The sequence below is a fragment of the Mus musculus genome, chromosome 10 (assembly GCF_000001635.26).
Source record: "Mus musculus strain C57BL/6J chromosome 10, GRCm38.p6 C57BL/6J".
Classification (NCBI taxonomy): domain Eukaryota; kingdom Metazoa; phylum Chordata; class Mammalia; order Rodentia; family Muridae; genus Mus; species Mus musculus.
Window position 1 is genome coordinate 13526491 of NC_000076.6, and position 16822 is coordinate 13543312.

At 37.6% G+C, this 16822-nt stretch overlaps 1 protein-coding gene across 3 annotated transcripts in view; it reads right to left on the reverse strand.

Annotated features, from left to right (window-relative positions):
* The window catches only part of Pex3 (peroxisomal biogenesis factor 3), a 29301-nt gene that overhangs the window by 2649 nt on the left and 9830 nt on the right, over positions 1-16822 (reverse strand). For all 3 annotated transcript variants that reach the window (NM_001164195.1, NM_001347361.1, NM_019961.3), the window contains exons 3-11: positions 16134-16215; positions 10941-10984; positions 9453-9577; positions 9219-9285; positions 9065-9119; positions 8182-8347; positions 5850-5920; positions 4768-4890; positions 1251-1347 (exon numbers count right to left, since the gene is read on the reverse strand). In NM_001164195.1, the coding sequence (NP_001157667.1) occupies positions 1251-1347; positions 4768-4890; positions 5850-5920; positions 8182-8347; positions 9065-9119; positions 9219-9285; positions 9453-9577; positions 10941-10984; positions 16134-16215 (830 nt within the window). The remainder of the gene's footprint in view (positions 1-1250; positions 1348-4767; positions 4891-5849; positions 5921-8181; positions 8348-9064; positions 9120-9218; positions 9286-9452; positions 9578-10940; positions 10985-16133; positions 16216-16822) is intronic.

Here is a 16822-nt window from a genome sequence, read left to right on the forward strand (position 1 = left end):
ATTATCTTTCAATTGATCCTGTGTGAGTTTGAGCTTTCTATTTCCATAGGTATCAAATAAACTTTCCCCTCATTTTCTTGGACTCCTGAGGTCATGTCTGTAAATCCTAATGAAGCACCAACCGAAAGCACGTTACCTGAGCAGTTGGGATAAATCTCTGAAGATGAACATCAAAGACATTCCGGCCTCCACTACCACGGATCCATTTGCTGTTTAGTAAAGCCTATGGGTCCTTATTTAAAATCACGACTACAAATGCAGACAATAAAACTTACCATTTTGTTTTGATTATCAGTTATATGGGTTTGAATCAAAATACAATGTACGAAATTACTTAAGCCTTCAAACTGTGGCTGCTGTATATTATACGTTGTTGTAGTCTCATGAATTTGTTAAAATGGATGTTTCTGGGTCATGCTAGAGATGTTGGCAGAAGCAGAAAAACTGTGTAAGGCTTACAGCTCAGTGACATGCCAGCAGCCTTCATTACTGGTTCTTCTGTAGTGTGAATGGCCAGCTCTTAGGTTTGGAAGGTGTGACCAGGGAGCACAGGGCAGAGCCGCCTGGGTTTAAAGGACAGGCTAATGACTCACAGATACAGGAGCCCCTATCATTGCTCTGTGCTGCCCTAGGAGGATACATTACATTGTTGCAGACAACGACACCAGGGAGTTGTCATGTGGACATGGAGGACTTAGACTCTGCAGAACAAATCACTACAGCAGTTTGCTACTGACCCATACCGTAAAACCTTTTAAACTTACAGTACACTTCTCAAGTTAACACTGACTAAAAAAAAATACACAGATTCAAAGTTATCCTTTGAATAAAATGCTTTCCAGAATGAATTCCAGAGGAAAGAAGCAATGGAGCTATAATAGTTTGGTTTAGTGAGCAGACTGTTGAGGCACTATTAGCAGCTATTTTATTAGTTATGGAAACATCTTGCTTACCATATATTTTAAATTTATTTTCAAACTATGAAGAACTGCATTGTTAATGCAAAGTATGATGCTCCAAAATGTGGCCAATCCCCAGGACATCCTCACGACTAACTAGAGTCGGACAGCAGGGGAAAGGTTTTACTATGCATTTGCTGTCAAGCACAGCTACTCTTGTGGGCAAGCTACCCCTCGGAATATGGTTACAAGCTCTATTTCAAATGAATGATGGCAGCAGGGAGTGTACTGTCATTTTGGAAACAACCATGAACACAGCGTGTTTTTAGCACACCCAAGCTTCTCACTTACCTGCACAAAATGACTAGGTGTCTCACTGCAAACTGAATGGATCTGCCCGTTCACTATGGGAATTATCTTAGCTAAAGGCAGGCTGACACTGGACAGACTGAAAACAAATTACCACAGCAGTTATTTTCTGAAATTATACACAGGCATTTAACATGTTAATTATAACAGTATATACATATCATTGAAGAATGCTTATAAAAGTATATTAATAGAAAACCAAAATATAAGTTCCCCATCTAAAAATAACAACTATAGTTGGTTTTGTGTATATTTTCTTCTGGCAATTTTTATATATTTTTATATTTTATTATTCTTTTTCAACTTAAAGCCCTATCATATTTTTGTCATAAGAACCTTTAAAGCTTTCTACGTCTCTGTCTGCTGTTTTCAATAATTAGGTGGTCGTTCATACGTGCAATCACACTATCCACCAGTTTCCTAGAGCCAGCACTCACATTCTTGCCCGTTTTTTCAATATTTATTTGAGTTATCTGTGTAAACAGAGTTCCGGGTCAAAGGGTACATGTGTAATGTCTTCAGTAACCATGTCAGCTGCCTCTGGTCTCCCTACCATGTGAGAAGTCCTGCCGCAGTGCCTCTCCCACACCCCACACTCTTGTCCTAGGTCCACATGACAGGCAAACGCATGGTAAGTCTTTACTCCTGTGAACTGTCAGTCATTATCTGACCAGGTTAACTTTACTATCACATGACAACATTATACCAACAGAGCTGCCTTCCAGTCTCCTGTGGGCTTTCAGTAGTATTTTGATAATTTCTATAGATTGATGTTAGGTGAAGAATTTAATCAGTTTAAAGTTCAAACAATATTTTTCCAGTTAAAAATGATCTTACATTTTGAAAAAATATAGTTAACAGAAAATTATGAGTCATTTATCACCTTATTTCTTGTCTGTCTTAAAAATAAATATAAGAAAATTCAATGGTGCTCCTAAATTTTGCTCTTCAAGACTGGTCATTTCCAAGTCTTTTTACATTCATCAGAATAAGCAAAAGTACATCTGAACATCCCAACAGAGACAACCATATTTCTGTTTCTAAATTTAATAAAAACCATCCTGTTTCATCAATAAGCATATTTGCTTTTGATTTCAATTTTTATTATATCAATTTTTATTTACAGTAAGATGCAACAAATTTCTTATTCTATGCCTTTTCAAAAGTAAGTATGACTTTTGTCCTGCCAACATTTTTATTATTTATTTACTGTGCATGTGTGTGTGTGTGTGTGTGTGTGTGTGTGTGTACAAGGGAAGGTAAGAGTACTGGAGGAATCAATTCTTTCTTCACACCTTGTAGGTTTCAAGAATTGAACTTGGGGCAGCAGGCGCCTTTACCTACAGAGCCATCCTGCAGGCATTGTTTTATTAACTATTATTGTTAAGTTTACGATAATAGTTTTCCTAACACTTAGTCCTTCTTTCATTTTTGATATTATTCCTGTTAGTAATAATGTTGAATTATAACTAAAATTCTATATTCTGATGTCAGTCAGGTTATTGTCCATTCAGCCTTCCTTGCCTTTAGACCTAAGTTAGCTTTTTTTTACTCTCATCACTTGAAAAATCTTAAGGTTATTTATGCTCTAAGGTGGGAGGTGGAGAGATGGCTCAGAGGTTAAAAGCACTGACTGCTCCTGCAGAGGACTAGGGTACAGTTCCCAGCACCATATCAGGCAGCTCACAGCCATGTGGACCTCCAGTTCTTGAGGTTCTAATGCGCTTTTCTGGCCTCCTCAAGCACTAGCACATGTAAGGCATATAGTAACACATATGCAAACGTAATTTTAAAGAATTAATTTGGAAACTAAAACAAATGTTTAAAAATGAAAAGAATGACAGGTTGTAACATAAACAGATACTTGATCTCACACACTAAGCTGCACTCCAACCACAGCAGCTCTTGACCAGCCGCCTGCTGAACGCCTACAGCATCATCTCCCCCTCCTGCACGACCAGCACTTGCTACATTCAACTGGAGCTTCGTGTTTCAGTTACATTTGGAGTCTCCCCTTAGTGGCCTTGTGTTCTTTTACTTCTCTCAGCACACACTACATGCTTCCCATCTATGGTTTCCTATTTCATATCTACAGTCAACTTCATCCTTCAGCACTTTTATTAACACTTCCCTCATGTTGTATGTCATCGCTGTTATACAACATGGTATGGAGGTTGTAGACATCATAGCTATTTAAGAAAATGAACCAAACGCTAGTGAGATAGCTCAGCAAAAAAAGCCCAAACAACCCAAGTTTGATTCCCAATACCCACCTTACCAGAAAGATGCCCCCCATGCAGGTGCACAGACATATGTGCATGTTCACACAAATTAATACAATTATAAAAATTATTTTTTAAAGCAGGGTCTTTCTATGTAGCCCTGGCTGGCCTAGGACTATTGCAATTCTGGACCCAACTATTGCAATTCTTTACCTCACCTGGGGGAATAACTGGTACTTTGACAAGTACAGGTTTTACTGGAAATTCATTAATTGGAGTATCTTGGCTACAGAGAGTATATAAGATTAGCTGAAATCTATTTTTAAGGGTAGGTATAAATTGTTTTAAGAGTAAACCTTACTACTCTGAGCACTCCAAACATTCAACGTTAAGGGCAAATTACCCTTTCCCACATAATAAAGAAGGGTCCCCAAGAACCAGCCAAAAAATACCTTGCTAGGCCTAGGCTAACAATTACTTTAGATATCCCCTAAAGCTAACTCCCAACAACAAAGGCCCATTATGTAGTAACAGAGCTGACAAGCATTACTAATAATTGAACCAACTAGGTATTCTCAATTCTATAATGACATAAAATGAATATAGTTAAGCCTTTCTGAAAATAATTATTGGAATATAAATAAAATATAACTATAAGAAAATAACTCATTTAACAAGAATCTACAAGAGTGTCTGGTTATTGCTATGGTCAGACCATTGAATATTAATTCAGGTCAATAATGACTACCTTTTCGGCTTTTTATTCTAAGGAATTAAAGAAAAATGGATTTTGACTTAATAAAATAGTAGTTTCTAGATGCAAACACTTCACTGTAGTAGCAAAAGTATGGGGAGAAAATGCAAATTTGATTATTAAATTCAGAAGGAACTTTTGTCAATAAAGTAGTCATTGGGTTAGAGGAGTTTAGTTTGCTGAAACTCAGGGTGCAGTTTATCACCTAAGATTTGTTTTTTTATAAAAAAAAAAAGTTACTTATTTTTATTTTATGTATGTTTGTGTTTTGCCTGCATACATGTCTGTCTATGTGAGGGTATTGGATCCCCTGGAACCGGAGTTGCAAACAGTTGTGAGCTGCCATGTGGGGCTGGGAACGGAACTCGGGTCCTCTGGAAGAACAGCTAGTGTTCTCAACCTCTGAGCCACCTTTCTAGCTCCCTAAGATTTCTTTTTATCTGGCATAACAATATAAACATATCCAAAGCATCACATTTTAAGAGCATATGTCCATATTACAATGTTTTACATTCCAAGTTACCTGTTTATGGAGTTACCATGCTGTAGGTCCTGCTCAGTGGGTCGAAAGAATTCGGCCATGTTGTCTAGAAGCCGACTGAAGCCTCTGTTTAGACAGGTATTCAAAACTGTACTAAAATCTGGACTAGATAAAAAAAGAAGTATAACACTTTTTAGATTCCTAGTGGGCAAAATGAATAAACAAAACACCCCCTCATAACTATGTGATTGCTTTTGAGAATCATTAACATTTCTAGTCATAATCCAGTTTTCATAACATGAAAACTGTCTAAATTTATCAGTTTTTCAAAATTCAGCATAAAAATCAGTTGTATTGTTTAGCCTAACATCATGAGACTACTCATTAGATTTGTTTCATATTAATATGCATTTTATACAATATATTTTAAAAATGTCAGCTGGCAAGAACACAAACAAATCTAGCCAGTATAGAAACCAGCATGGAGGGTCCACAAAGACTAAAAGTAGACCCATTGTGTGATGTGGCTATGCCCTCCTGAGTGTTTATCCAAAGGGTCCTAGTCAGCGTGCCACACAGGCACCTGCACACACATGTTTACTGCAGCACTATTTACAATGGCTCAGTCATACAACCAAGCCGAGGTGTGCATCAACAGAGGGATGGAAGAATAGTACAGACAGTGTGGTGTATAGACAAAGGAGTGATGTTTGGAGGACGATGGATAAAACTAGAGCTAATCATACTAAGTAAATGAAGCCAGTCTTCGGAAGAAAAATACATTTTCATTCGTGGATCCTACACTTTATATACACACATAAACTAGTGTATAGAGAAGCTGTCTAGGGAAACGAGTAGGACTATTGGTTGGGAGAGGGGTGACAAGGGAGAGAGAGTATCAAGAAACAGGGAACATGGATAGGAGAGGCCAGCAAGGAATGTGGGATATACTAGAAGTACACAACTGCTTCCTTCTACTTTAGATAGGAAATCTTACCTAAAGGAGGGGAAGAGATCAAAAATTTAATTTTCAGATAATATATTAAACATTTGCTCAGGAAATACTAGAAAATAGTCTTATTTACATCGAAAATACAGGCACCATTTATATGCACTCTACATACCTTTCCAGCATGTCTCTTGTCTCATTGAGAAGTTTAATAGTGGTGATATCTCTGTGAGAAAGCCCATAGGCCTGTAAAATCAAAAATCTACACTTCAGAGGTGCAAATATTACAAAGTCATGAATGAAGTAATCACATTAAAGACTCAAGCATTTGGCAAACTTGATTATCTCTGCTTTGTCAACCAAAAATTAAAACCTGCCAAATGAAAAACTACGTACATATAAAGGTTTATGTAAACATGGAGTCAGCATTTAAAACATGAATCGAAGAATACTTTGTAAAGCTTACTTTATTTGGTCTGTTTTGGATGTTTCTGGCATCCATAAACACAAGTAGCAGATGTTAAGACTAACAAGGGACAGAATGCTGGCTCAGTAGATCAGTGATCTTGCACCACAAGCCTGCAGAATGGGTGTGAATTGCTAGCGCTCCTGTGAAAATCCAGGTAAGGCTCCCCACGCCTCTAAGCCAAGCACTGAGGGCAGAGGCAAGTGCGTCTCACAACTGCTGGCCAGCAGGCCTAGCCAGAACACTGGGTTCCAGCTTCAGTGAAAGCCTATCTCAGTGCAGTCCAGTTCAGAGCAACAGTGGAAGACACACCTGCTCTGGTCTACACATGTTTGTATACCACCTACACGCTTACATGGATGCACCACACGCTTATCCTACACACCCAGCACAGACCAGCTCACACTTCTTCAAATACTGAGACATTAGGATGTGTGAGGTTTCTTGTTTTTCTTTCCCATCCCTTTCTTTTTATTCTAACTATCGTGAGGTTCCTTGTTTCGTCCTAAGTGTCATGTCTCAGTCCTCGATCCTCTCCCCACTCTCCATCTAATCCTGTACATCCTTTTTATTTTGTACCACTGTTGAATTCTAAAATTTGGAAATTGTTTTATGGGTTTAGACTTTTTGTTTGATTGTTTGTTTGTTTTTCAAGACAGGGTTTCTCTGTGTAGCCCTGGCTGTCTTGGAACTCACTCTGTAGACCAGGCTGGTGGTGGCGCACGCCTTTAATCCCAGCACTCAGGAGGCAGAGGCAGGCGGATTTCTGGGTTTAGACTTTTTAAATTCTCTTGTTGCATTTCACTGAGATACTACTTTATAATAATTTGCTAATTTCTTTCATAAATTTCTCTCTTCTGTTTGAAAAGAGGTCTCCCTATGGAGCCCAAGCTGGCCTAAAACTTAGTGATCTTCCTGCCTCCTGAGTGCACAACAGGCTGGCTCTTTCATTAATTTTGTCCCACCTATTATTCTCCTTACACTCATAAAACTCCCTTGATGGGTCACAACTTTTCTTTCCTTTCCTTCCCTCCTTCCATTGTTTTTTTTTTTCTTTTTTGCTTGCTTAATCATGTAGTCTCTCTCAGCACCCAAACAGGTCATCATTCAAGTCTCCAGGCAAAGAGAAAACTCTTGAGCAATGATAATGAACAGTGTAGTGTACAGGGCTTCCCTGCTGAGCAAACTGTCCCAGGCTTCTCCAGCTACACGTCAGAGCTATTCTTTTCCAATGGCAAAAAATGCATTCAGCCGAACCTATAAAGGTACAAAGCTTACTAATTTAAACATTAGTTACATGACCTGAATCTATAACAAAACTCTCTGCCATTTGTATTGCTTAGTGAGAACCTTCTGCAGCAACTGCTGGGGTACACCAGGGCATAGCAGCACCAGTATTACAACAGGCCTTGCTTGCTTCTCAGTTGACTGGCTAGAGCTTCCTTCTGCTTGTCGACCTATAGATATTATTCATTCTTTTAAAGAAGGTTTTATTTTTAATCATGCATGTGTATGTGTGTGTATGACATTACATATATATTAATATTTAATGTATTAACATTAATATATATGTAACAATTAAAGAAAAAGAGGCCATGAATTTAAGTTGAATGTATTCCTAGTTTCATTAAAATTTATTTCTGCAAATGAAGTGAAAATTTTTTAACTAACTGCACAAAGCTCTTCATGATCTTGTGGCTAGTATGGTTTTCCTCTAGGTTCTGTGTGATCTCTATAAACACTGCTAGCTACTCTAACTGAACTTGTCTCTTATGTTCCCAAAATGCAATGAACTTATAGTCTCCTCTTTATTCACACCATATATCAAAGAGCTTGAAACCTAACAATGACTCAATAAAAATCTGCTAAATACCCAAGATTATGTGCTATGATAAATTATATTACAGATTTTCTAATGTTTAGGGCTTTATTTAAATTCTTGAAGTATAAGACTCAGAAATCCATACTTCAAGCGAGAGTAACAGGCTTATGAAATATGGAGTATAAGTTAGACATTTAGAAAGGGTTATGAATTAAGTACCTGAGCTGCCAATGGTGTCTCCTCATCTGGCATCATGTACTGGCACAGTGAAGACCTGGACACATCTTTATCATTCCAAGAAGACTGATGTTGCTCAACAAGAATTCTGATTTCTTTTAGTTTTTGCTCCAAGTCCAAAAGGGACAAGGAATGTTTAAGAGAGACACTGGAAATAGAGGAGAGTGCGTCAGATAAACTGAAATGACAGTCATTCTTCCTAACACTCCCTCCCCAGGAAGCTGGCATTGACGGCCTGCACTACTTAGTCTAACCTTATGCTGCTGGACTGGAATGCACTGGGAAGCCAGCCACCAGATAAGGCCGTTACTACAGAGCCACAGTAAGCCTTCACAGAGATTTCACAAGGAAAGCCCTGTCACAATTATAGGTCTTATTAGTATAAGGGACAGGTAGGCAGATTTCTAAAGAAGTATTTTTTATATTTCTAATTTGTTTGGAAATCAGTCAATAAACAATAAAAAATGAAAAATATTCCCCAGTGTGAAAAGGCTGATAATGATCCAGTAGATTGTAACACATACGCAGGGTTGGTGTCTGCATCATATTACCCAGTTTCCCTAGGACAGTTGTGCCATTCTCTGCTTCACTCTGCAGTACTGAGGAATGAGAGACCTCAAGCATACAGAGCAAATAAATGCTCTACATATGCCCACTCCACACCTACTTTTTCTCTATTTTTAAATTTGGAGACAGAGTCCATTAATTTGATTAAGCTGGCCTTTTTTGTAAGCCCTGAACTTGGGATCCTCCTGCCTCAGCCTCAGAGTACCTGGGATGACAGAACTGTGCCACCATGAGCAGCTCTAACTTTTACTTTATCACTAGAACCAGGAAGTCAGATAAGACAGAGGACATAGCATACCTTCCTAAGATCCTTTGTACAGCTTGTTTAATGACAGTGACCAACTCTGTGAGGCCTATCAAACAAAAAGCAAAATTAAAAGGAAAACAGAGCCTTGTTCACTTAAAACCTTCCTCAATAATAGAGACGTGCTTCCAGCAGACTGGAATCTTACCGTCTCCAAGGAGGTGTTGAATACTTGATAAATACTGCTGCTGTACATCCGGAGGAGCAAGAACGGTCTGTGCAAACAGAAACAGAGTTAAAGGAGCTTTGAAAGAAAACATTCTTTAAAGTCTGTTTCTCAGAGCTGATTAATAGTTCAAAGTACTCAGAATAAGTAATATTTAGTTAAAAGTTGGACCTCTTAAAAGACAAAGACTCATGTACGCTCGTCTGTTAAACTTACAGTGCCATTTTTGCCAACTGTTGCATTATCCAGGTAAATATATCCACCAATTATGTTTAACTGGACTCGCAAAAGAACCACCAGCATACACGTGCTATATACAGCTACAATACTTCTTGTGAAACCTTCAGAGAGAAGAGAAACCCTTTGGCATTGTGACTAAAACATCAATGAATGTAAAAAATCACGACCTATTCCTTTGACTATTTTTTAATAAGTTAACTTTAGCAAATATAACAGTAAATAGATTAAGCACAAAATATACCGATTTAAAATATTTTATATTTAATGTATCTCTTTATAATATACATTTGATAATTTATGTCTCCCTCTCTCCCTCCCTCCCCCATCTTGTTTTTAAACAGGGTCTTACTCTGTAGCTAAGGTAGGTCTCAGTGTTGGGATAGCAGGCTAGTGTCATGCTTGACTAGGTAGGATTTCTCAGCTGAAGTACTACTTATAAATATGAATTGGGCAAAGCAATTCTAGGTTAGAAGCTAGAAAAGGCAAGCAATCTGGGCATGTAGCTCTGTTGGTATACGCCTGCCTAGTGTTCATGAGGTGCTGGGTCTCTCTCCGGCACGGGTGTGTGGATGGGACAAGGCAAAGCAAGGCTTGAGTATCTTTAGAACTCAGAAGTCCAGAGAGCTAGCTTAGAGCTTAGAAGGGTGGAGTATGGAAGAACTCCTGCTTTCAGGGACAGGTAAACGTGAAGGCCAGTAGAGATTTGGATGAGGTAGAGAGGATAGGGAAACAGGGAGATTTGCCTCTCCGCAGCCCAATACGGTGTTCAGCGCAGAGAAGGTGTCGAACGGCGTGGCCAGTTGAGAAAGCCCAGTAGACTCAGAAGGACAGGGACTGCTTCTGTGCCTGTGAGGACTGCTTAGGCAGAGACAAGAGCAGACACTAGGGTATAGTACCAAAGAGTGAGTAGGCGCCAAGAAATGAAGAAAGAGAATTTTGAAATAGCTGTTCACAGGGCATGTGAGAAAGGGAAACAGCTGGAAGCAAATGTGGCACACTCAGAAAGTTTAAGCTGTCTTCCAACAGGGAAGACTCAGGCATCACTTGGGAGATATGTCAGCTGAAACAGATGAAGAGATAGGAAAGCTTGCTGGTATAAAGGTTTGAGAAGTATATAAAAGGCCTAGGGATGTTTTTTGAATAAAATTTTTATTACTAATGAAATTTTGTGTAAAATATGAAATTAAAGTTGCTATTTGGGTTAGATAAAAAAATTCCTTTAATATACATTGACAATATAATACCTAACGTTTTTATACCATACCTTAAAGCAACGATATCACCACCATCACAAACAAAGTGTTGTCTAGAAAGACACTGACCTCCTTGCTTTATGAATATTTAGGTTTAAACCTGATTATTCAATGAGATAGGAAAAGAAGAGTCATGTACATACTATGATGCAAAAAGTTCCTGTTACATATAGCTCAAGGATGGGCTACAATACAGAATATTTGGACTTACTTATTATCTTTAGGTCCTCCCATATTTCCAGCTTGTTTGAAGGCCTAAAGAAAAAAAATCAGAAAACATGAAAATAATAACCTATATGTTAGTACAATTTTGAGCTAGATAAAGCTGATTTTTAAAGGTTAAAATTAAAACTCACAAATTTTAAAAACCCAAACAACATACAAATATTGAAAAACAAAGTCAACAAGATAACAAAACATTATGTAATTCTTTTAAGAGATGCTAAAACCCACCTTTACTGGGTACATTCTTCTAACCCTTTGTCCTCTTTCTGGGCACATACATAAGCATACTAAAACAGTAAATTTAGCCAGCAAGTTCCTCCCCTCTACTTATTGTCTTCTATAATCAAGTAGACCCTGTGATCACTCACAGGAATGCATGTTTGTTGCTTTGCAGTATTATTATAAACATATGAATTGACACATATATTTGATGCTCAACAAACTACAGATAATTCTCCCTCCTGCTGTTCAAATCACCATTGGAGGCTACTTAGGTTGGTTCTTAAATCTTTTTTTCCTGAGCCTTTACTCTTTAATTGTAAAGAGGAAAGTGATTCTGAGTTGTTCTAAGCCTGCTGCAGATCTGAAACTATCCATTTCTTTAAGAGTTCTGGCTCCTGGTGGTTGGAAATGCTAGAGACCACGGCCTTTGAATCTGGGTCAGGGATTGTTTCTAATCATTCTCAGTGAGGTAAGCTGGTGCTATGGTTTGGCTTACTTTTGTCTGAGAGGACTGTTTGGTGAAGGGGTGACATACTGGGAGGCAGTGAGACCTTTACCTAGCTGAAAGCTACAGGGAGGCTCTAGGTCATTAGGGACACCTCTCAGGGCATCTGGAGACCCTGGGTCATCTAGCATTATTCTTCTTGTGTCATGGCTATTAGGTGACAGCTCCCACCACTGTGCCTGGCCCACAAGGACCATCAGAGACCCAGAGCAACACATCTGCCTGATCTGGACTGGAAACTTCAAAATTACAAAACAAAATGAGCCCTTTGAAGATCTCTTACTATAAGGGAAAAATGACTAATAAGCTGTTAGGTATTTACATACACACACACACTTAAAGATAAACTATATCACAAGCATATACCAATAGTTTAATTCAAAGCAAGCTTTATAGGATTTTAATCAAATTTTGTTGATTTTACACATGTATTTTATTTGTCCACACTAGAAATCAGTGAAAACAACACAGTCATTAGTCTCCTTCATCCCTCAGTTCAAGCATGGCAGTCCTAACATAGTTATGCAATACTCAAAAGGGGCTCAGAGTTCTATGTAACAGGAATATTTATTTCACTAAGAATATTAAACTACCTTTCTGATTTAAAAACATGGGGCATAGTTTCTGTCTTTGTGGTTATACCAAGTATATTTTACTATAAATATTTGGTATCAAAAGTAAATATTTGGTATCACATTTAATGATTAATATCATTTTATAATCACATAAAATATTTACACAATTATAAAGCCGAATTGATACACCCTTGTATGTGGAATGTCATATTTCCCTATTCACGGATGATTAACATATGCCTACACTTCTGTTGTATTGCTTTATAAGCAGGTATGTATTTTTCAATATATTTAAAACTGCTCCTTAAATAAATTCAGACACACTACAGAAGTTTTATATACTAAAAAATAAAACAGCAATGTATCCAGGAGATTAGTCCATAGGGGCATTACTTATTTAAAAAACACGCTAAGGGCCAGCAAAATGGTTTACTAGGTATTAAGGCCTTCTGCAAGTTTAACGATCTTAAATTCATTCCCAGGACCAACATGGTGAAAAGAGAGAGCTAACTCCTGCAAATTATCCTGCTACTAGTACATAAATATATATATATATATTATATATATATATAATAAATACAATAAAACCAAAACCAAAAAGAAGAAGAAGAAAGAAGAAAGAAGAAGGAGAAGAAGGAGCAGCAGCAGCAGCAGCAGCAGCTGGGTGGGTGGTAATGGCAGACGCCTTTAATGATAGTGCTTGGGAGGCAGAGGCAAGTGAGTTTCAGGCTAGCCTGGTCTACAGAGCAAGTTCTAAGACAAACAAGGCTACATAGAGAAACCCTATCTTGAAAACCCTAAATAAAATAAATATATAGATAAATAAATAAATACATAAATGTAATAAAAAGCATTTTAAATGCAGTGCAGCACTGGATTGTGTGAATGCACTATGTACACACAATGCAGTACTTTCAGAGTACCCGTGTCAAAGAACAAATATTGTTACTATTTTCAATTTGTCACAAATATTTTTATAAAATATAATGAAAATTATTTACTAGAACACAAAGATACAAAATATAGGCCAATCATCTTTACTGCAATGGGACATAAATTTGTGTTTTAATATGAAGTTCAGTTATAGGGCTGGAGAGATGGCTCAGAGGTTAGGAGGACATACCACTCTTCTAGAGGACCTGGTTTGGTTCTTGGGGTCTCATTGGTGGTTCACACTGCCTGTATACAGTTCCAGCCACATCTGACTCCTTTGCGGGCACCAGTACTCATGGGCAGATACGACCCACTAGTTAGTTACATAATTAAATAGTGAAATAGCAAAATTTAGAGTTAGAAGAGAGGAAGTCCTTAGTAAAAGTAATCTGTAAAGGGGCAAATTAAAGCATAGGAACTGAAACCACGGTTGCTAAACCTTATTTCATCTGGGGGACTTGGTGGGTGAGAACAGAGTGAACGACCTAGGAAACACTTCTGCATTGATAGTCATCATAATCAGACTGTGCCAGTAGCTTTAAAATCTTGACCTGAGGGTTAAATGTAGCTCATCATGTCTGAGGTCCTGGTTCTCAGGATCACAAAACAAAACAAAAATGCACATGCATGCAAGCGCGCGTACACACACACACACACACACACACACACACACACACCCCTTTTCAAGTAATTCTGATTTCAAATCACACAGGACAGGGAAAAGACTACCTGTGTAGACTTCATTCTAAGGTCTCTCCAAGTGGAAATCTACTTCAAGTCACTTTTAGAGCTTGATGTTTTAGTGTCACTGAAGTAAATATCTATCTACAGTTTGGATCAATGCTTGCCAAGCATTCAATTGCTTGAGATGAGGATATTTATGGGTCTCTGCCTGATACCCAATCAATGATGGCTCCTTACTGCTATCATGCCCCTGCCAAAACAAGGCTATCAGATCATTTGTTTATCCCATCAGTTACAAGCAAATGAATTTAAAAAGAAAACCAACTTGCTTGGCAGGTTATATGCAACCAGAGATGACTGGATTACAAAAACAATCGTCACATTGTAGGGCCTCTGTTTTATACAAATGTTTTTCAAAATGGACACCTACCAATTGCAAAATTGTAATTACAAAGCAAAAGAAAATGAAGGAAATAACATTAAGGTACATAAATATAAGCACTGAGTGAGAAGCACAATTCACCTTAAACTCTGGAATTTAAGAATTCACCGTCTTGTGTATTAAGTAAGGTTTTGCATAGTTTTGCAAAATCAATCTTTTCCTAAACTCCCATATTTTCCATATTTTCCTTTAGTATTTACTTTACCCTTTAATTAATGTGTTTGAATTGTGCTATGTTTAACCCCTTTCACCTTTGCTTGTCATTTCAATGCCTTAAACCTAAAGGTATTTTATTGGGTTTTTATTTGTCTATTTCCTGTGCTGGAGATTGGGTTGAGGGCCTTGAGAACGCTAAGCACAGGCTCTACCACGGACTCCTTCTAAGCATGTGGAATGAAGACCTTTGTAGGAAACAGGGTCGCCAAGGAGAAGGAAAGCCACTGTGTTTAACTGCTATCCTTTTGTATTATAAAAGGCCAACCTAATTTAAATCTGTCTTTGCTGCTTAATAAAACTAAAGTCTAAGACAATTACAATCTATTTTCTGTCCTCTATTTATGGACATTTAAGTAGTAATTAGTTGTTTATCTGACTATGATTTATTTGTTCATATATCTTCTTATATGATTATACAAAGTAATTTATAAGCTACACTTTACATCTACAAAGCAGAGATTAAATTCAGTCTATTTCTAAGAGTGACAAATCATCTGCCACTCGTATTTTATTTGAATCTGATAAAAGTTTAGCTTACGTTCATTATTATTTTGGGAAGTATTCTCTGAATAACAGAAAATGTTTCAAAGATGGCCGGGAATGTAGCTAAGTGGCAAAATGTTTACCTCACACTGGTCCAATCACAGTATTATAAAAGAAACAAACAAAAGACAAAAATCCTTAAGTTTGCCGCTCAACCTGTCTGAGTACTCAGTTTCTGTTTGTGAAATGCAGATGATAACATCTGCTTCAGAGATACTGTGAAAATCACATGAGCGCATGCAAGTGTGGAAGACTCCTATCACAGGGTTGCCACAGAACTGCAAATAGTACTTCTTCCCCACTTGCTGCTTGAGGCTCATTATACGCTACTATTATAAGTATACTTATAAGTATACTGAAGTAATACTTCAGAAAAGCCACTTGATTAAGGTTTACTTGGTTTCGGGTGTAGCTCAGTGGTGAGCATGGGCGTGTACGGGCTCTAGGTTTGGTTCCTTACCTGGGTCTCTTTCCTTTCTCTGTCCTTTCCCTTTCTCTCCTCCTCTTCCTCCCCTCCCTTCCTTCTTTCCTTCCAGCCATAATACTTACTGAAACCACCACTGCCCATATTTTGTTCATCACAAGAAACAGTCATTGGTTTCTGGAAATTTCCTCACACTAGCACAGGATTCAATTTCTAATGGCCATGTGCATGCCACACACCACACATTAGGTCATTTATGCGGGCAGTACTTTCTGAACTGCCACAATAATTTATCAGTATTATATGTTCATGTTATATTTGCCTATTATTAGTCATTTACTTATAAATTTATGTTCCTTATCCAAAACACTCTCCTACACTATGAGAAGCACAATACTGAACATAAAGATTTTCAGTTTTACATTTCTGCTGCAGAGATGTATTCTATAAGTACTCAATAATTAACTGCTGAAAAATGTAAAAATGATCGAAATATACATTTATTTTTTAAACTGAGCCTATGTATTTTAAGCTTTAATTAAAAATAAGGAAACAGGGGTGCACTAAAAGTATTTAGCACATTCTCCAACTTTTGACTGCATTCCAATAAACCAAAGACCACAGTGCGCTTTCACCTGCTTTTCAACAGAGCTGTGAGACTCTCCGAGTTGAGCTGCTGCATTAAGGCCTCTCTCAGTGTCGGCAGCATGGACAGCACTGTCGCACAAACAGAAAACAAACATTCACAAAAGGCATGAGCACAGTCATGGGCTAGTCATACTGCTTTAAGCTATACAATAATAGTAGCTTACAATAATAACAGATTCAAACAATTCCAGATCAAAATATTCAAAACTTGTGTCTGTATTGGACATACTTTCTTTTCTTGGTATTATTCCCTAGATAACATAATAACTACCATTTACATTTTATTACACAGTAAAAGGACTCTAGAAATGATTCCAAGTATATGGACCGCTAACTACAAGTCATTGGATGCATAATATTTCACTTAATGTAACAGTTAAACATCCTCAGAGTTTGGAATCAATTCTTCATGACTAATAAGGGAAAAGTGCAAGTCACCTTACAAATAAACAAACAAAAAAATCCTATATTCAGCAAACAGAGTTCATGGAGAACTCGTTTCACAACTCCGGGCTATAACAATCTAATCTGAAGACTCTTTCTGATTCTTCTGTTCCCCCCTAGCCATCTGTATGAACAATGAGCAGATATCTTCAGTCATCTGTTCTCTGTAACATTTTAAAACTTCTATTTATTTCACATGTATATGTATGCGTGCATGCCTGAATGTGCATCG